The sequence below is a fragment of the Strongylocentrotus purpuratus genome, unplaced genomic scaffold (genome assembly GCF_000002235.5).
Source record: "Strongylocentrotus purpuratus isolate Spur 01 unplaced genomic scaffold, Spur_5.0 spur5_scaffold_13, whole genome shotgun sequence".
In the NCBI taxonomy this organism is placed as follows: Eukaryota; Metazoa; Echinodermata; class Echinoidea; order Camarodonta; family Strongylocentrotidae; genus Strongylocentrotus; species Strongylocentrotus purpuratus.
Genome location: NW_022145598.1, coordinates 8,541,743 through 8,563,897, shown reverse-complemented (window position 1 = coordinate 8,563,897; position 22,155 = coordinate 8,541,743). Strand labels below are relative to the sequence as shown.

At 35.6% G+C, this 22,155-nt stretch overlaps 1 protein-coding gene across 3 annotated transcripts; it reads right to left on the bottom strand.

Moving 5' to 3' along the window:
• Window positions 1-346: 346 nt before the first annotated feature.
• On the bottom strand, window positions 347-18,347 carry LOC588527 (KH domain-containing, RNA-binding, signal transduction-associated protein 2). Of its 3 annotated transcripts, XM_030982836.1 has the most exons (9): window positions 18,160-18,347; window positions 16,700-16,857; window positions 16,211-16,327; window positions 15,652-15,798; window positions 13,660-13,895; window positions 12,403-12,586; window positions 10,747-10,799; window positions 6,824-6,885; window positions 347-4,884 (listed from the first exon to the last, which is right to left on the bottom strand). In XM_030982836.1, exons 1-9 carry the CDS (start codon window positions 18,269-18,271, stop codon window positions 4,766-4,768), a joined length of 1,188 nt encoding a protein of 395 aa, XP_030838696.1. In that variant the 5' UTR covers window positions 18,272-18,347; the 3' UTR covers window positions 347-4,765. The 3 variants fall into 3 exon arrangements, with proteins under 3 accessions (XP_030838696.1, XP_030838698.1, XP_030838697.1); XM_030982838.1 differs by lacking the exon at window positions 16,700-16,857 and having other exon boundaries at window positions 18,160-18,265; XM_030982837.1 differs by lacking the exon at window positions 6,824-6,885 and having other exon boundaries at window positions 4,793-4,884.
• Between the last annotated feature and the right edge of the window lie 3,808 nt (window positions 18,348-22,155).

Genomic DNA, 22,155 nt, shown 5'->3' with positions numbered 1-22,155 from the left:
GTGCTACCAAGGAAAATAATTATCATTACTATTGACTTCATGTCAGTTTAAAAGTGATGTTTCTTTAATAGCAATAACTAATACAGGCGTAATTTAATAGACCCTGTATTTTGTCTGTTCTACAAAAGGATTTGTTATTCATTTCAATTCAATTTTCAGTTTCACCATCCATGAACATCTACATGTAAAGCACCATGTTGTTGTTGTTGTTGTTTGGTTGTTGTCCAAACTTCAAGCACCATGCGGCCCTAAAATGGGAGGGGGGGGGGGGGGAGCTATTGGTATTTAAAAAAATTTCCATTATGCTTCACAATTATGGTATTATACCTTATGCAACGTTATTAAATGAATCACTTCTTTTTTTAGTTAAATCAATGTAAGCAAAAATCTATATTTCTATATAAAGCAGGAGAAAAACAAAATTCTTTATAATTTCAGAACCAAAGTTCTTTGTCAACAGCTTGTAGAAAAAAGATTAAATGATATATGATGCAAGATTCTTAACTAGGCAATTAAACACACTTGTTTCATAATTAATAATTATGTAAATTACTCTACTACAGTGCTATATAAAACAATTGTAAGCTTTTTTTCCTTTACCAAACAGATATATATTGTTCCACAAAACACATCAAACTATTGATTTTAGAGATATATCACGTATGCAATTCTACTTTATCATAAATGCTTTTTGCAATAAACATAAAAACCACACTTTTACACTTTAATAAGAATTATTCTTACTTACTTATTATATGAGATTACTTACTGATTACCATATTTTCTTGCTACGAGTTGCGTGCATGCAAAAATTTGTTTAAATGCTTTGATGAAGATTAGTAAGATAGGCATGAAGTGATTTATAAACAAACATCAAATTGTCTTGTAAGAAACTACGTGTAATTGACACATTAAACATTTTTCCCTTTACTTAATACGACTTATAATTCAATAACAAAAGTCTACAGGTGATTAATAAGCTTGTGATTTACATGGAAGCATACAAATGGCCATTTTCTACTTTAAACAATCATATCTTATATATCTTTTTTTGCTCTTAATGATTTATACAATTTAGTAATAAACAATACATATCTACTAATTTACCTTTATATTTACTATTTTACTTATATATAACCATGCATTCTCCACGCCCCAATTCAGCCTAGCGCTTTGTCAATATTGTTTTAGTTTCTTTTGTATGCAGATTCTCACGTGTATATTGTGAGTACGGTAACAATTCTGCCAAAATATTAGATGTGTATGTTTACATTTCCATCAGCAAAAACATATCTTTCTACTTATTAACTAGATGTGAAGCATTCAATCACTGAGAGCCAGGGATTTAGATTTGTTTCAATCACAAACCGGATTGAAAGATGCACTTTAAATGGAAGAAAAAGGGGATTTTCACATAATTTGACTCAATGTAGTTTTGGTTAGTTCTTTCAAGATTATCAAATGTGCAAAGCATATCTCTGGTTTGTCATTTTTATCAGAAAGATCCTTTTTTAAAGTCAATAACTGCTGTAACATCGGACAATCGAAAGTAAAACATTGCTTTTATTCCTAGGTAGTGAGCACCAAGATACTTATCCTCCATAGTTTTTTTTATCTTCTTTTGACACTTTATTTAAACTCAATTGCTTTTTTACCCTATCTAAAGAGAAAAAAAAATCAAGAAAAGACTTTATAGCAAAAACACAAAACAGGAATATAACACATTGCCTTTTAAAGGCTAGGGGGAAACAAGTGGCAGTGACTTCGCTCATATTTCACAAGAGACGTGAGCATATTTTTGGTTTAGATTTCTGTACAAAAATAAACAAGAATAGTGCTTCTCTCTCACACGAATGAACAACACGTTTTGACAAGAAACTGCCCAACAATGAATGAGGGCAACAATCAACAAAAAAGTAGAAAAATAGACTCTTTCTTCATGAAAGTTGTGGCATTTACATTTTTTTTCTTCCCTTCATGAAATCGTGGAGTACATGTACAACCAGTAATGCACAGGTGATGGCAGCTCTATATTGGAAAACTACATGTATGGTAAGAGCTATCAAAACTACTTTTCATTTCAATAGCTAAAAACATGAGAGGAATGCTGGTTTTGCTGATGCAGAGAGTCTGTGTTTGATGTGCAATCTTGTCTTTATTGAATGGGTTCACTCATGCACGACTGTGATTTATTCCGTACATCGGGCCTCTTGCCAAGAAATTCATAACGTGTGACGCGATACTTGCGCCAAATAAATTGCAAGTGCTCAGTGTAGAAGGGGGTACTAGCCACCTAGCAGGATATGGAGGGAACACAATGCTCTGATGGTGCGACCTGCCGGCTCAATGTGCCGCAGCGAAAATGCAGAAAAAAGCAAATGGTAACAGTGATTATATATTTTGCTCTGTTTTGTTTTCTGGGCTGTCTTGAAGAATTTTGAAGCGCAAATATATCGAAGTTGAGTTGAATTTCATGATTAAACCCTTGTTTATCTTATGGATATCGGAACTTCCTTTCGCCTTGAAGAATTTGGAAACGCAAATGGCACTGAGAGTCATGCCGCACATCACGTCAAACGCAGACTTTCTACATCTAGTAACCAGCTCTTATAGGCGACAATAAAATGGAATGAATAGGAACAATAACTAGAACAGTGTTATTTTTATATAAATTTATTTTTCCCAATGTTTATTTTTTACTCGAACGCTGCAAACCCTACTCATTTTGCAACACCTCAGTCACACCTACGAGACCAACACCATACTGGCGAAAGACCGAAAACATCACGGAATGGCCAAGGATGGGTCTGTTTGGAGTCAGTTTTACTGTGCGACTGTGGTTTAATCATGTTTTATTTCAATAAAAGGGTCTGCATCATTCCAGGAAGAGTAAAGAAATGTCAAAAAGGGCTTTTCCAACTCCTGTTCCTCTTCAATCAGATTGTTCTTATTCACTCCATTTTATGGTACAAATTCTCTGCAATTGAGCAAACATGAGTTTTACAATGTGTATGGCATTCGGGGAGGGAAGGGGAACGGGGATGCTGGGAGAGAACAGTTTGGTACAAATGGAAACGATGCAAAAAAAAGAGAGAAAGGAATAGAGAGACGAGGAGAGAGAGAGAGAGAGAGGGAGGGAGGGAGGGGGAGAGAGAGAGAGAGAGAGACAGAGAGAGAGATAGCGACACAGGCATACAACCACTTTCTCAAGAGTCTGTCACTCATGTTAAAACTATCAAATATATCACAAGTTTTTATCCTGTGCTAAAGAATATATTACTATACGATTGGGACAAACTCAGTATGCCTTTAAACACAAATGCTTTTCTCTGGAAGAGACACAAATGCTTTTCTCTGGAAGAGACACAAATGCTTTTCTCTGGAAGAGACACAAATGCTTTTCTCTGGAAGAGACACAAATGCTTTTCTCTGGAAGAGACACAAATGCTTTTCTCTGGAAGAGATACAAATGCTTTTCTCTGGAAGAGATACAAATGCTTTTCTCTGGAAGAGACACAAATGCTTTTCTCTGGAAGAGACACAAATGCTTTTCTCTGGAAGAGACACAAATGCTTTTCTCTGGAAGAGACACAAATGCTTTTCTCTGGAAGAGACACAAATGCTTTTCTCTGGAAGAGACACAAATGCTTTTCTCTGGAAGAGATACATATGCTTTTCTCTGGAAGAGACACAAATGCTTTTCTTTGGAAGAAAGGTAGTAGGCTAAGTAAATATAGATTGGTAAGTTTTTTCAACAAAAAAGTGCATAAGGCCTCTGTAGCCTATGCCCCTACCTACATTTTTGTTTCTGTCTCTCTCTCTCTCTCTAATTTGATCATTATCTCTCCAATTCTCTCTCTATCTCTCTGTGAGTTCAGCACAAAAAGAGGTCTGTCACAGCACAAGAGGCATAGACACCGAACCGTCAGCCTATTAAAGCGTAAGAAGGACGGCTAGGCAAGTTGAAAGTGCGAGAAAATGAGCTATGAGGGATAGAAGGGAAATCTGGGGCCTGTTTCACAAAACTTGTTATCTATAACAACTGCTAATTTCAATGACAAATTTGCTCTCAGCCAATCAGATGCCATGATTTCAGTAGCTTTAATATAACAGTAGCTTGTAACTTGTTATTGATAACAAGTTTTATGAAACAGGGCCCTGGTCTGATGAAGAGATCAGCCTACTTAATAGGCGACTCATGATTCCAAAAAAAAAAAACTCTCTCTCTCTCTTTAAACCTCATCAATCAAACAAGACTTGGGACTACAAAATAATTGTTTGTGTTTTTTCATACACGGGCACTGGACAAGAACATCATATAATATTCAATGTGGACAAAAAAGACACAAAAAGAGAAAATAAATAGAGAAACAAATAGGTATAAAACAGGAGGGAGGACCGTGATAAACAAGGTGAAACTAAAAGGGTACAGGTACATGCATTCCAATGTGGCAAGTGTTACGTCTGGTAAGAGCTTCATAAAATACTGATATTCTACACAACTCATCGTCCCCCAAATCTGACCTCTTGACCTTGTCCATCTCCAGGTTCAAAGTTCATATCCTTTCGAGTGTCTCGTGGAGGTCAGAAAATGTGATGTATGTCACGTTGCTTGCCGACTCCAAAGTCTGGGTGGACCCTTGGCCATTTGTACGCTGAGTGACCGTACAACATTCCTTTCCAACACGACCCCACAAATTCGGGTCAATACACAAGTTGCATACTTTTCCGGTAGTAATTTTGTTTGAGAGAGTAATCGAGAAGTTTAGTACCGGTTGTATGGGTGTGTGCGTAATGTCTCTTTTTGGTGCATAGCTGATGGGTACTTCAGTCGCGTTTGTGCGCCCTCGCTTGGCCACGTCGACTCAGTCTCTGTAGCCCCTCCTGAATGATTAGAATGGCAAGGCAATTATTTAAAATGAGGTCATTATAAAGTTGGTTTATGATTTATGAGAACAAAGATTATCAGAAAAACACAACTTTTCTCTTCAACATAATATAAGATAATAAATAAGAAAATAATGGAGATGATATCTGAATACATGTTGTATAAAAAATCAAAAATAACACTTACATCCCCTAACTTCTTTTCTCTTTTTTTTCCAATCAGAACCAAGTTCTCACCCGAGTTTTTTCGAACTCATAATATGCTAAAATTGCAATGTTTTACATTTCAAACTAAATAACAAATATTCACAAAAAACTAAATTAAAATATTCACAAAAAAGTGAGTTATAAACATCAACAATAATAAGCACATGACACCTCACTACAGCGTATGTACTCTTCCTGTTCAATACAAGACACTGTTATAAAAAAAAATATGATTATCATAATGAGGAAAATAAGACAAATAAAAATAATCAAAAATACATGGTTTCAGTTTAACATACAATGTATACATACGCAATTAAGGAAAATTTACAGAAAATCTACATCTTCTGTATGCTCAACTCTGTTTTATTTGCCATGGATTAACACAAGGAACTGCCACAATGTTTCAAGTAAATTAATACTTGTACACTGTGTGTGTGTGTGTGTGTGACAAAAGTCGACTGTGGCAGTCTCCTCTTTGTTCCATTAATCGACCACAGCGGGCAAAGAGTTAATCAGTCGATTCCCAAGGTTGTAAAACAGCCATGGGAAAGATGCAGCGAAGAATGGTTTCGGGAAGCAAAGGGGTTAAAAAAAACGCTCACAGCCTTGTCACAGCCAAGGTTGACACTGTAAACGGACGTGTACGTGACATGACATGGAGTCGCACACAATAGGGGACAGAAGAAGACATTCGGAGAGAAAGAAGGAAGAGAAAAAGTTTGGAGAGACAGAATGCGAAGATCTCATTCCAAATAAATAGCAAGAAAAAGAGAAGGAACAAGAAGTAACTACTTTTCAGCTAGCTTGCATTTAAAATTGGTTTATTTTATATTCATGAAAAGTGTTTAGATGAGATTTACAAATACATTTATCTAGAAAATTAATGGGTGATCAATTCTAATTACTTGATTTTATCTAGTTTTGAAAAATCAAACTTCATGGTTCAGGGCAGAAATTTATGAAAATGTTTATCTCTTATTAATATTAAATACTTCTTATCTTTTAATGTAAACCAGTGTCAGTCAAGTTCATGAATTTGATGGAACACATTTATTTTCAGAAAACAATTGAAATGTTCTTTGAATTTTAGACCCCAGTCCCGTAAGATATGCAGAAGGCAAATCTTAATCCCAATGGGGAATCTTTTTAGAACAATCGTAGTGCAACGTGTGATTTTTTTTAATTTTTGTGTTCATACCAAACCCAAGATTTTGATCAACACTGGTTTATCTTACATAAAGTGATTTAAGATCAAAGTATGTTTTAAACCCTTTTAATTGCATGCTACTTTAATTGTTGAATTTTTTAGTGTGGCTCAAAATAATTATGATTTTAGGAGTTTACTTTTAAATAGTTATCTCCTAATTCTTAAGTTTAGATAATATATCATTCTTAATCAGACAAAAGTTAATTTTATGACTAAGAATGAATGGCAAAACTTGTTAAGTATAATTTTATGACTTAAAATGGGTTGTTAGTTAGTACATGTATGCAAGGTGGGATGGTTGAGGGTAAACAAATGACAATTAACAAAGCAGTGAACAGATGACAAACAAACTTTAAAATAAATATGGCGTGAATGTGGACATGTTGAAAACTATTAAAAAAATGAACAACACAAATGGTTAGGGGCAATGTAAACACATAAGTTTAAAGGGGTAGGGTGGGGTTAAGAAGGGGGGAGGGACGGGACTCGCTCTGTGGGTCCAGTTCTCGTGTGACATACCATAGCTATGTTCTGTAAACCCTTCGCCGGCGCCGAATTCTTGAAAGCCTGATGCTCCGCCGCTGTGTGAGGGGAGAAGGAGAGGAAGGGGAGCTAAGGGTCAAGTTTATTCCTATCATTTAGATTTAAAAAAATAATTATTCATTATTCTATTTATTATTTGATATTAAAGTTAAGGTGAGTTCTGGTCATCAGATTGCAATGTGAAAGAAAAGGTGTGGAATGGATCAGAAAAAAATTGATCATGTAGCATGTAAGTATTGGTGTGTACTGCGAAGTTTTGGAGTCATCAAAATCATGATAAATTTGGCCCAGTCTTGGTAAAGTAACAAGCACTGTACCCAGAAAGATGTATATGGGACTACACAAATGGTGTCGGGGCTACTAACCTTGATTTCCTAATCTTCCTATGCTCATTACTCAGCCAGTATACATTTTCTACCAAAATTGTTTGGCAAATGACATTTATTTGTAATCTTGAACATTCAGTGTAATTTTCGTTTGATTCTGTGAGAATTAATTTTCTTTTTTTTAACCAGAACTCACCTTTATCTTTAAGGACTGTTTAGTATAATATATTATATTTATTTCAGAGTATTTTAATTTGATATCAGAATAAGTGTTCTTCCATATTTGCAGATTTATTTTGAACTAATCATATTATTCAACATTTTATCTATAATATATCAGATTTATTTCAATGTATCCAATAGATTTAATAACAGATTAATTCTAAATATCATATTATGTCGAATAAGTTATCTTTATCTATAATATTCCAGATTTATTTCAATGTATCAAATATATTTAATAACAGATTAATTCTAAATATTATATTATGTCGACTAAGTTTTCATAAAAACACTTTATTAATCAATTGAAGTTTATTTATTTTGTTAGATCAGAAATATCTTATTGAGGTAGATGAATTTAATCACATAAGATTGGATTCATGAACAGGACAGAATTGTCATATTGTCATATTTCACCACTGACACGGTATGATGGATATCTTTCATCTTCATGAAATAAACTTACTTTTCCTGTCAAAATACAGTTTAGGTTTAAAAACAAAATTACTACCAGTTATTCAATAATTAATTAAATCATAACTTCATCTTCAAAATACAGATATTCGATCTTTCATAGTTTTTGCCCACACATGCTTATAATATGTGTAGATAAAGAGAGTCCGTATAAGGCTAAAAATATACAAATCTATTATATTTGCAATATCACTATAAACCAAACAGAATATGTGTCACTGGGTTTTACAGTTAAAATGAAGGCCACAAAATCAAGACTTTAATAAATGAAAATGGAAAATCAAAACAAAATCAGAAAAGAAGAATTTCAGCCCCAATCTGTATAAGCGTGAGAAGAATTGTTAAGTGAAAACAATCAATTCTATTTAAATATCTGTTAGCTATTTATGTAATTTAATCTCATTTCTGAATGCCACGATCAAATGTAAAGCATTGTAATGACATTTAGGTTACTACATTTAAGTTTTACCTCACAATTGTATTTTCTAAATAAAAAAGCAAACAAAACCTTACATTTATTAAACAGATATTATCCTTTTATCGGGATGATTTTCAATCTTTTATTAATTTCTGCGACCAAAAGCTGATAATATAGTCCTGTTAGTATGTTAGTTATCTCGAGATTATAATGTGAGATGTAAAACAAACAAGAAAACTGTGTGATTAAATCTTCATGACAGTAGATATAAAGCTGTTAGTGTTATTAATCCTGATGTACAGGTACTTCCAATGGCCTGGAAATGTACAAGTATAAGTTATTGCATGAATTCAAGATGATTGATCGTAATACATTCCTTCCCATGAAAACCAGAAGTAAAAAGTGTTATAATCAAATTATGATAGTATATTTGGAAAGGCATCTAATTGAGTTAAGGTTTAAACAGTTTAATTCAGATAATTCAAACAGAAAAGTTTCTGACATTAAGTTACCAATTTTAATATTTATCTGCTCCAACAATATTTACAAAACTTTAAATAGAAAGTTTTTTGGCATTGGCTTATCATGTTTTACGCAAATTATTAAATATAAGCTTGAAAGTATATAATATTTTTGTGATATTCATAGTTACTGCAAGTCAAATGACCAGGCATCCTTGAAGCCCAAACACTTGAACATAATATTTCATTATATTCAAGACTAGTTTAAGTATAAATGTTTAGAGGATTATTACATCTAGCCAATTTCAATACTTTACCACTACCGGTACTTTATTTTTTATGTTAACTGAACTTTAACAGGATTTATATGTCACTTAGATAAAAGTATTATCTGTGTTTACATTATAAAGACAGAAAAGTAAAGGTAAAAACTGCACACAAGAAAAAGAAAAAGAATGAAATAAATAAGTAAAAAAATATAAAGCGAGGTGCAATGGTGAGGGCTGTATTCCTGTTTGATTCAAAGTGGCTTGAATGAAGAAAGAAAAAAAATGACAAAAAATAGAATCTAGAAAATAAAATGAATCACATTAAAAACAACATCAATGAAAAAGCATTCATTTGTGGTGCACATCACCAAACCTAATGTGTGTGTATATATGAACAACTGACAAACAAAGTTGCACATTAATGAATTACACTAGATTCAAACACAAAAATTTGAAGAATACTGTACAAGTAGGCAGCATTAATATCAACTTGGAAATCAATAAAATAGAGATATCATCTGATGAGGACTAACAGGCATTAACATTATATGCATGTACATCAAGAAATATTTGAGTTGTCTGCTCCTACCGCTCTGCAGCCATAGACGATGTGTAGAAGAAACAAGCAGTTCCAAAACTTTTCAAGTGACATGAAGATTGCACAATATCTCTCAATCCAAAACTAAATGTTCAGTCAAATGTACAAATTTTGATACAAACCTAAATTAACCAAGATTTTCACAAAACAGGAATGCCACTTATATCCTTCTAGGCCACATCAGCAAGCCATTTTAAAAAGTGTTTCTCTTCATGACATCTATCACAGGTTTTATTGTAAACACCTGGGGTCTACATTATTTCACTAAACAGTACTTAGTGGAACGGGACTTTTACCAACGTCCTGTTGGTACTTTAGTTCCACTTGACCATTCTTTACTAAGTCCTGTCTGTGTCATGTCTTCCTGACTTTGAGTCTATAAAGCCAAATTTCGTGAACTCTGACCTTGTGAAGTTGAAAATATTTCTTTGCCATAAATTTTAGCCTGCAGCGAAAAAGTGAACGGAGGCTGAATTTTGTCATTTTAACATGATTTTGACTACTGTAGGAGAAAAATGGGGAAGGTATGTTATTAACCTTTTTCTGACAACATAGAAGTAAAATATTGAAAGTGAAATGTATCTAGTGAAAATTTGTGATGGAAGTTGTATTCGATCCTGAGACGAACCGCGACTATTAAATTGGCAGTGCACCATATACTGCCACACTATTCCTCATGCACTACCAAATGGGTACGAAAATCAACAAAACATTAATTTCACTCTTTAAATGCATTACAAATGTTGGTTTTATTGTTGACACTCTTGTTCAATTCACTTAAAAATTGAAATACAAATTTTATGTCTGGTAAACCTGGCTAGACTATTGTAGAAAATCATCACATGACATATACAGATAATATCCCCCCACCAAAAAAACTCTTCATTACAAACTCGACACCAACAAAACCAAACAACAAAAATCAGTGGCATGGAAATAAACAACAACACGTGCATCAACACCAATGCAGTGCAGTGTTTACGATATACCACAAAAGAGAAGCGTTTCTGTGTGGAAAAGAAAATTTGATGATATCATACACACTACAGCTCATTTCTAAAAAGGAGAAAAGGAGAGGAAAGGGTGGGGGGGGGGTGGACTTTAACAAAAAAAGTTACAAGGTATACTTACGTATTTGAATCCTCATACCCTTGGTAGTGTGATTGGTCATAGCCCCTTTCATACTGGAATAAAGGTCAAATGTCAAATGTTAAAGGTCAAATGTTAAAGACCATATCCGAACTGAAAAATGGAATGAATGTATCATATATCAATGGAAAGCTTATACCGGTAAGCCATAGATTACTTACAATAATATTGATTATACACCATTTTAGTGTCTGTCAGACGAGTGTCAGCTCTCTAAAAACTCAAAATATAAAGCTTTGAAAATCGGGAGATGTTGACCTAAAAACTTGCCATCGACTTGATGACATCATCTTATGTAGAGTATGCATATTCACAATGACTTTGCATTAAATGAGCACGGCTCATCGCCTCAGCCAAATACATCAATATGAACATGACGGACAAAGAAAGCGAACAAAATATACAGTTCCTCATTCTACCCTCAACAATTGATATGGTAGACAAAGGAACATCCCTTCACTGCTATTATGTAAAAATGTGTAGAACAGGTGAATATGCATGTGACACCTGTTCTACAGATTTTTACATAATAGCAATTCCTTTATCGACCATAGCAATTGTTGAGGGTAGAATGAGGAACTGTATATTTTGTCCGCTTTATTTGTCCATCATATTCATAGTGTCGATCGGGTCCACATGTTATGTCGTCACTGTAACTTCAGCAAATTTGACCCCTGTTGACTCGTAATTTGGAGGGGTGCGGAAAATGAGGTTTTAATTTGCTTTTGTGCAATAATGAAAGGGTAAATACTTGTTATTCCTTTATATTTGTATTCTACATTTATTAAGTTTTCCACTTATATCAAGTTGTATTTACATCGGACAAGGTCTTTATTAACATCCAAGACTTTACAGAAAATTATAAGGGTGCCATTTAAAGCCAATCCTACATATGTTTGAAAGGCCATGAGTAAGTAATAGTAATTCCCAGTTCCGATTCATGTTTTGTTTTGTTTTAAATAAAAGCTGAAGAAGGCCTATGAAATGGTACACTGAACTTGTAACAAACTGATGATAAAATCTCCCCCATTTTCCTGGCTGAATACAGGAATTAACCTTTATTTATAAGTTAGAAAAATGAATCTGCCTGCCACCCAGGTGTTAAATGAGAAACTGGTAAGCGCAAACATTAATGAGATTGGATGAGGATGTGCGTGCCTGTAAACAGGCGACAAGCTGGAATACTCTGAAGAGAAGTGGAAAGCGTGCACTGTAAAGAATTGTACTTTCATCCAGTGAACAGGGTCATAATAGTGTACATGAGCAATTTGGTGACTTACTTTAACTGGGGGTGTTTCACAAAGACTAAGATTGATTTTAAGTTGGACTTAACTATGGCAGGACGTTCATGCCACTAGTTGCTCTCACCATTGGTTTCTCAATTATAATCTTTACATAATATTTTTCCTTTCAATGATGAACTATCGAAAAGGTAAATTCTGTACATTTGTAACCACAATTTGTATATCTTGAGAAACCAATGCCAGGAATAGTACTTGGCATGAACAGCCTGCCATAGATAAGTCCAACTTAAGTCAATCTTAGTCTTTGTCAAACTCTCCACAGGTAAGGCACTACATGATCAACAGGTGCAAGTATCGAAGCATTGAAATGAATGCGAGTACCTCTCATACTCACATAGTCATCAGCACCTTCCATCTGTTGTGAATGTGATCCGTACGAGGGTGCGCTCATCCTGGGCCCACCTGCCCCTCCCCTGTACCCTGCTCTTGACATCCCTCTGGAGCTGCCACTTGATAGTGACCCCCTCTGGGTCATGCCGCCCCCTCTAGACATGCCACGCCCTGGTGGGCTACCCATCCTGTAACATAACCAATAGATATGTTATCAGCTCGAGATTGCCAAATAGCCCGCTATTTCTGATTTGAGAAATAAGTTACAAATCGCGTTGAGCTTGAGATGTCTTGTCCAGCGTTCGTGCATAGTGCGAAGTTTGGGCTGGTGAAGATATTTTGCCAAATAGCGGGATATTGTGCAAACTAGCCCAAGATGTCTTGGGATGATTATCTCAACCAAATATTCCGCTAATTGCAACTTCGGGTTGATGAATACGCGAATTAGCTGGATAATTTGCGATCGGGATAGTTAAAATAGCGGGTTATTTGGCAATCTCGAGCTGATGAGGACAGGCCTAAAAATGTACATGTAGTTACTAAGCAGCAAAAGTCAGCAGATAAGAGTTAAATACTCTACTAAACCACCACAAATTTGAAAAAATGTGAACATAAAAAAAAAATTCAAGTTAACTGCTAAAAAACTAAAAAAGTATGTGCATTGTTTATACCGGTATCTGGAAAGTCAAGAAGAGTCCACTAATACAGAAATAAGTGATATATTTAAATTATTTTCAAAAGTAGTTAACCTTTCATAAAAGCAAGATAGTTTTCTGCTGACATTTTAAGTATATTGCACATGAAAGGATGTTTTTACTCAAGAAATTATTAAAAGACTTATGTCGCACACACTATTTCAGTCATGACCATGACTAATGTTTTTGTTTTTAATACAACCTTTTATGGTTACAAGAGTGCACATGCGCAGACATGGGTGCCATTTTAAATTATGGGTAAACAACTTTGTTTACCCGTAATTTAAAATGTCACCTGTGTAAATATGATGTGAGCGCACAGCGCAGGAGGTGACGCAATAATACATGCGCATCTGAAAACATTGATGACGCAATGTTTACGCGCAAATTAAAATGGCGGCCTTAACCGTGTAAGGGTGTATTAAAGAATAACATGAACTATTTTGAAAAATCAAACCCATAAATCGCCTTTGGTGTTGCAAAAATCAACTACCCGGCATGTGCTTGGATTTTGCCAACATGCATAGTCCCACACAATGATTTTTGTGGTTGTAAAAGTAACTTACCTGGCTGGACTGGGCATGTGTCCCGTGGGTCTGACGGCATGTGGATGATGGCCCATCCCCCTCATGGGTGGGGGGCCGCCGCCCCATCCCACTCGACCCATTCCTGAGGGTCTAACACCACCACCACCCCTTGGTCCCCCCCTGGGACCGGGGGCGTTGGGAGGGGGGCCGGTGAAGGAACCACTGATGACGGCCAGTTCTCTCAGCTGCTCTTGGCGGATGGTGTCGTTGGGATCCTACAATTCAAACATTTGATAAAAATCAGTGACCAATCTACTGATAACCAATCAAAAGCAAGGATTTCACTAGCTTATTACAAAAACTGTGTATTGTAACTGATGACAGGTTTTGTTAAACACCCCCCAGAATTTCACTAATGACCTTGATGTTTCAGCTAAGTATACCTGAAGGTCGTTCATTCATCAAGATTTTTAATAAAAGCAAGGATGTGTTTCTGAAGATTGCTCCAATGGATAATTTGGTCCTAATCCAATAATTAGACAGAGAATGAAAATTCAAACTTATGATAAATATTAATTATTTGTGAGTCCTTCCCTGCAATGGGTTGCCAAGCCCAAAATTTCAACAATGAACTGGATGTTTCAGCAAAGAAAAAAAAATGTAGTTTTTTTTTAAAATATGCATTATTGACTTTAAAAAGTATAATGCAATAATGAAAGATAATGATCATATATACAAGAAAATCATTAAAAACCAAAAAAGGCCCGCACCAAGGCAAAGACGCGCTCATCCCGTGCAGGGCTCCAGTTTGAGTTAAACATTTAAACACTCAAGCCAGTGGCTGAACTTAATGAGCAAATTCATAAAATATGTTTAAAAATTTTCCCCAACATGACGAGAAGGAATTAATCAAGTTTCATTCTAATCCCTTTTACATGTTAAGAAATCTCCTTTAGATACAAACAAAATTGTAAGATAATTAATGGAGCTAGTTATTTCTGCACTTGTTTCTGCAACCCTGTCTGCTAAGCTATGGCAGACCATTGAAGTTTTATTCTGTCTTTGCTATTACCAGGACCCTGTCTTATAAAGAGTTGATATAAATCGCAACTTATTTTGCGATTGATATCAATCGCAACTATGTACATTTAGATATAGGAGATTGCAAACTTGCTACTGATTAGAGGACTTGCGATTCATTTGGATCAGTCGCAACTCTTTATTAGACGGGGCCCTAGACGAGTAGTCGAATGCTCGAGTACCCGCACTGTTGACAACTGCTCGAGTACGATTTCTCATACTCGAATATTCGGCCGCAAAAAAAAAATAATAAAAATAAAAATCCGGTCACCTGGTACTGTCCACGCTGACGCCTAGCCGAGTCAGGGAGAGCGCCGACCCCTGGCATGGTACCGTAGGTAAAAATGTTTCCCAACTCAATCACAGTCAAATGCACCACTCAGAAACTGGGACCAAATGTCCTGATTTCTGTTTGGACTCGGAGGAAAATGGATTATTCTGCCATCTTTGGTTTTTAAAACAGCATTGTTTACTGTTATTATTATTAAATCGGCACCTTCAACTGTAAATCGAAGTAAAATTGCATGCGTTTTTGGCGACAGAGTTGGGATACTGCTCCAGTGGTATGGTGGTGGCAAAAAACAAAAAAAATAAAAAAATAAAAAAATAAAAAAATAAAAAATTCAAAATTCAAAAAAATTATAAAAAAACATGGCGTCCGAATATTCAAGTTTTCGCTGGTAAGCCTGGGAGTGTACTCTGGTACCTCATTACACTGTTGTGCACAGCCTTACTCTTCACATACACTTTAGAGGATAAGTCCACTTCAAACATAATTAGCTTTAAATAGATGCAGAAAAACAAGAGAAACAGAGCATCTGATCTTGCTCAAACTCTTTTCGATTGGTTTGTCCGATTTTTCTGATTCTATTGAAAGCAAGTTATTTTTGGAGTGGACTTACCCTTTAAAGATATTTTGTTCTTTTTCTTCTTTCATTACTAAATACTCACTGGAACAAGGTATTTCTGTACTTCTGCAATACTGTGTGCTAATCTGTGGTAGGCCTCTGTGGGTGACCCTACAAGTTCGATCTGGACGTGAAGATCATCGGTGAGATGTGCATACTTTTGGTTGCTTTCTTCCCTCAGTTTGTCTTCCTACAGTATGGACAAGAGTTGAGATTGAGAAGGCATGAAATCATTTGCAACAGCTCTACTTCTTAACAAATTATCATTCCTACATGTATATAGCTGAGGCGATGAGCCATGCTTGATTAATTGCAAAGTCATTGTGACTAGCGTACTCCACAAGCGATGATGTCATCAATTTGATAGCTAGTTTTTAGGTTGACAACTCCCGATTTTCAAAGCTTTAGATTTCGACTTTTCAGAGAGCCGTTACTCGTTTGACAGGCACTAAAGTAGCATATAATTGGTGTTATTGCAATCTATGGCTAGTAAGCTTTCCTTTGATATATAATTCATCTATTTCATTTTTCATTTCCAACAGGGACTTCCAAGTACAATACCTATTATTGTTTAGATGCTTCAATAAAAGGCCCACACCTACCTTCTGTTTGTCTCTCATGGAGCCTTTACCTAAGATTGCTATCTTTGTACCCGTTATCTCCTGCAGTCTCTTCAATGAGTTCCCTCTCGGCCCAAGCAATTTACCTACAAAATTAAACTGTCAGAGAACAAAAATAACATAGTTATTAAGCAATGAAATGCTGTAATCATATAGAAATTTACCAACAAAAAGAAAATGTGAAATAAGAGAAATAATGTTGCGACTTACCAAAATAAAAATTGATAGGATAAAAAAGAAAAAATGCAGTAACATGAGCAATTTAAAAACAACCATTAAACTTTGTTCAGAACAAAAGAAATTACTTTACCTACACTCAGAATAAATAAACACTTGAAACATAGGAACCTAAATTCCAAAGAATAAATGACTAGAAGTTGGTTAGTTTACATATAAAGAGTACCAAATTGTGGCCAGTCAGTTTCGTTCATGATTTTGACTAATAAATGAGGAAAATTTGGAAGGACCAACCTTCGGATGCTCTTTAACAGGAATTAGAATCTTGACACGCAGTCTAATTGGCGCCGATGAGCTGACGTCGATCAATTTTGGATTAGTTTTGGGTTTATCTCCTCCACCATCTGCAGCATTCTCTTTTCTTTCTCCTCCATTCTCCACTCGCGTAATTTCTGGGGGGGGGGGAGGAATAAAGAGGATTACTGTTGCATGTTGTCTGTTGATAAACCTAGTTGGATTTATCTTTTAAAGGTAAAGACCAGTATTGGAAACGCCCAAAAAATAAAATGGAAGCTCTTATTACCAATCATGTGAAAGAATATGTTTTGAATAATACATAATGATAAAAATGTTGATGGGAAACCGCCTACTAATTGATATATTTGGTAAATTAGTGTATCTCTCGCCTGTTGAGAGATATAAATGCATGTGTCGCGCACGTGTGTGTAGTCCCATATCAGATATACATTTTTCTGTGTACAGTGATTCTAACTTCAAGAAGACTTGGCCAAATTTCTTATCATTTTGATGATTCCAGAACCTTGTAGTACATCTCAGGTCTATGCTAGATGATCAACCTTTTCTAATCGATTTCACAATGTTTCTTTCACTGTCTGCCCTAACCAAAAGAACCTTCTTATTATTTAATGCATCACTGTCATTTTTATACAATATCCACTCTGCTCGTGCTAATGCAATCGCTAATACATTTTCTACCTGACATGACAATCCTGCCTGCTATGACAAACTGCAGTACCCTGGTAGCTGCTGATCTCCGATAGAGCGGAGGAAGAAGAAGAAGAAGAAGGAGAAGAAGAATGCAATCGCATGACCATAACTGGTCTTTAGCTTTAAACAGGATAACTTGATAAAAGACAGTGATCAGTAGGGGCACTGGTACGAGAATAAGGATCCTCCGCATAAACGAGGGTATCCTCGTAAACCTGGACAAATCGCGCACTAAAATATAAGGATCATCCACATTTTCGCGGACGTCCTTTTTCTTCGAGCACTCTGCGGATGTAGGGTTCCCAATCCACGCGCTGGCAATGCAAAAAACGGATTCCGCTTATTAAAATACCCCCAGTTCACCGTCTACTTTTACGGGTTGGCCGTCTTCCCAAGGATTTATCGCTCTTAACGTGAAAGTCTCTGTTGAGTCTACAATACAAATTCAATGTGAAATGCATCAAGAAAATTATTGTGGAATCAGTTTTTTGCATGGCAAGTTTTGAGCCTCTTTAAAAATTTTAATCTTAGATACTCGGTCATAAGATCAAATAATCCAAGGACTTTATTCATGAATAAACATATACTATTTCGTGACTTATAAACTGTTCTATTAGTTCACTGACCGGATAGTCTATAGGCCTATCACAACTTTTCCCCTCCGTTTAGAGTTCATCGGAATAACATAAATATGACTGAGCTGAGATTGAGAAAAGGGATCTGACATTTCTAACGAAGAAATTTACCTTCTGTTAAAAGTCGTGTGGCATGTACAAATGACGCATCTAAACAGTCCCTCTCAGCCATTAGTTCCTTAAGAGTTTCATTTTCTTCTAATTTGGCGTCCATGCCTTCCATTTTGAGAGAAAAAGGTGTGATTAGTGGTGAATTTTCGCGGTTGCCGCACGAATATTACCCTGGACGGCAGGCTCGTTCAGTTTTACTATAATTAATAAAAATTGATATAATTTAAAACAATTATCAATCAACTTGAAAATGATTATCAAGCTTGTATATTTCAAATTAAAATGAAATATTATATTTAAATGCTTATAGATATATTATATTGTTGTGAATTTAACTTCTACAAAATATAAGAGAAATGCTAGATTGGCAACGTCAAGATCAGACAGCCATCCGTTTTGAAGTATTGTTACTTGTCACATTAAAATCACCCGACCGATTGCATTGCGGTACATTGCACATCTTTGTCTACACTAAAATCGGATAACAAGGAAGTTATGAATTTTTGAAAAAAATATGAAAAACTATGGACAATGGAGATCACTACACCACAAAATGCCAAGTTGGTTATCAGTCTGTGACGTCATTGCCTCACTATTCATCAAATTTATATATTTTTATCCCACAGCATTAATTTTTCCCTTTTTATCCCCCAAAACTTGATTTTCCCATGCCTTTGACAATGTTATGTTGCGTGCATGACATTTCACAAAATCTTTTATGAACTTTGAAGCTTACAGAGGCAGGGCGGATCTAGGGGGCACAGGGGGCACGTGCCCCCCCCCCCCCCAACAAAAAAAAATTAAAAAAATTAGTGCTCACTAATTGTTCTGCTTCTATTAAAAGTAAATAATAATTGGAATGGACTTGCCCTTTAATACGCACAAAAATATGCAGTTCGATTTCGACGAGGGTAGTTTTCTGGGGGTGATTGGATTGTCCTAGAACCCCCTAGGACGGAGTCTAGAATTTTCAGAAACCGGGGATTTCGATTTCGAGCGAGCAAAAATTATAATAAATTGTGAGGTCGCAGTGCGAGAAAAAAAATCTTAAAAGAGGGGGGGATCCCGATTGGATACTTTCAGATGCACAATCTAATCATGAAAGACTGAAAATACTGAAAAGACCTTTTATAACTAACATAATCAAACTATAAATGCGAGCGAGGGTAGCAAATAATAATAATAATAAAAACGTTACTTATAAAGCGCTTACCACCGAAGTCTCCAAGCGCTATACACACAAAATAGACTGATATACAATTACTTCTTATACAAAACTAAAAATGCAAATAAACATAAATATTACAATACATAATGGAATACACATCAAAGTGAACAGAGTTAATTAATCATCGAACGCAATTTTGAATAAATATGTCGTGAGACTAGTTGAATAGGTTAACGGTTTGACAGTTTTTTTTTTACATTTAAAGGTAATCTGTTCCAAAGTTCGGCAGAAGCTTTGCGAAAGGAGCGATTTCTATAAGAAAGAGTTGACACAGAAGTAGATACGAGGTTTAATTGTGAAGATGAACGTAAACTACGTGAGGGTTTATATTCCTCGATTAATTCTTGTAGATAAATTGGTGCCAATTCATGAATGCATTTAGGGAATAAGGTTGCACTGAGTTGGTTTAGAGGCGCATGACTGTGATGGAGTGAGAAAAGGGGACACTTATCTGAAGGGGAAATGAGACTTATTAGAAGGGGGAAAGGAGCGCTTGTCAAAGTAGGGCAGTACCCAGATGGTAAAAAGCATAAGAGAATGGACAAGAGACATCTGTCGAAGGAATAGGTTAACCTATCAGATGTTAATAGATGCATTTATCAGAGGTGAACATGAGCATTTATGAATAAGGGAACGAGCTCATAATGGAAAATGGGTACTTATCAGTAGGGAGTAGGAAACTTATTAGAAAGGGAAAATGGCACTTGTCAAAGTAAAAGGAGTAATTATCAGAGGTGAAAATAGGCACCCACCAGAAATGAAAAGGGGCATTTATGAGAATGGGAAAGGGGCACTTCTAAAGGGGAAATTTTCGATGAAATATGGGCACATTTGAACAGGGCAAATATTAAAGGTAAGGGGCCACGGCACTAATGTCCTCTGGCAAGACATCAATCTACATTTGCCACACCCGACCCAGGTGATGCAAATGGGTACCTATAGCAGGAATTAATTCCTTGAAATGCTAGAGCGCCGTAATGGCACCCATGCTTATTAGCCGGGGTAATATTGCGGAGCGCCAGCCAGAGTCAAGTATGACTATTATGAGCGCTATACAAGAACCCACTATTATTAGGAAAATTAAATTTGGGGAACTATAACAAAGAAAAGGGACACTCATCAATGATGAAAAGGAGCACTTATCAGTAGAGAAAGAGGAAATTATTACAAAAGGGGGCACTTGTCAAAGTAAAACGGGCACCTCTCAGATTTGAATAGGGGCAATTATCAGAGGTAGGCCTATAAGGCGGGCATTTAATAAAAATGAAATGGGGCACTTCTCGTACCTGAAAAGGGCACTTATCAGTTACCAGAGATGAAAAGCTAGGCACTTATAAGAATGGAAAAGTGACACTTATTGCAAATGAAAGGGGGCACTTCTCAAAGGATAGGGGGTATTTATCAACTGTGAAAAGGTGTATTTCCCCAAAAAAAGTAGAATTCAAAGACGTTTATCAGCCGCTCTCTCCCAACATGAACTGCAACTTTTAACTACTCTAAGGAAAGCAGTAGACCAGGAAAGCCAGAGAAGCAGAGTGTTTAAAGTCTGAATGAATCTTGCAAAAATATGAAAGTTGTTAATTTTTGTTCCCTATTCTTAAAGGTATACAATTAATTTCGGTCCCAGCATGTGACATAATAGTGCCGGCCGGCTCTCCCATTTTGTTTCAATATAGTTCACTAAAAATAATGATGAAATATCATTTTCCCTCCCAAAACGTATATAATGAGTTATTACTGAATTTTAGAGAACTTATAATAAAATGCTATCCATAATGCATATTTTGAGTAGTGCCCCAAGAAAGTATTAGAAGGGGAGGGGGGAGCTAAATCAATGATATTTTTGTAGATGACAAACATGACTATCGACATAAGTGCAAATTTGAGATTCTCAGATTTAGTGTTTTCCTATTATAGGTCAGATATATTTCAAACAGTTAATACGGTTAATCATTGCGTCTTATTGAAGAAGTTACAACTAATGGGTTTTGATAAGGCAAGTTTAGATTGGTTCAGATCCTACTTATCTAATCGACACCAAGTAGTGGCCATTCATGATATTCGTTCCAAACTAATGCCTATAACATGCGATGTTCCTCAGGGAAGCATTTTAGGCCCAATTCTATTTTCAAGTTATATAAATGATATGTGTATTTGTATAAAAGACTTCGAACTATTATTGTACGCAGATGACAGCGTACTACTCTATTCAAATCCTGATCCTAAATAATATTGAGGAAAAGCTCAGTGAACAGCTGTCTACGTGTGTCGATTGGATGACTGATAATAAGCTTTCTTTACACTTGGGAAAAACAGAAAGCATTTTATTTTGTTCTAAAAGTAGTTCTAAAAAGTCATTTGAATTCAAAGTGACACACAATAATCAAGCAATCAAGAGAAAAGATTCTGTGAAGTATTTAGGCATTCAGTTGGCTATAGCGCAATTTCATTTTCATCTTTAGTAGAATCAGATGTAAAAAAAGCAAATTCTCGTCTGAAATTTTTGTACAGATATCAAAGTTGTATGGATTTAAAAGCAAGACGTACACTCTGTTTTGCTCTTATTCAATGTTTATTTGACTATGCTAACCCTGCATGGTATAGTAACATAAACAAATCAGATCAAAAGAAGTTGAAGATTATACAGAACAAAATGGTGAGATTTATCAACTGTTCTGGTCCAAGAACTCATGTTGGCTACAGCGAACTTTCTAAAGCTGGTTTTCTTGAAGTCGACCAAAGATCAAAACAACTCGTATTGCATCACG

What these genes read in the sequence shown, in the direction of transcription:
- LOC588527 (XM_030982836.1), bottom strand. Translation starts at nt 18,271, where the DNA reads ATGGAAGGCATGGACGCCAAATTAGAAGAAAATGAAACTCTTAAGGAA. An exon ending in TGGAAGGTGCTGATGACTAT is followed by an intron (nt 10,800 to 12,402) that starts GTGAGTATGAGA and finishes CCTTTATTCCAG; the next exon opens with TATGAAAGGGGCTATGACCA. An exon ending in GGGTATGAGGATTCAAATAC is followed by an intron (nt 6,886 to 10,746) that starts GTAAGTATACCT and finishes CCCCTCACACAG; the next exon opens with CGGCGGAGCATCAGGCTTTC.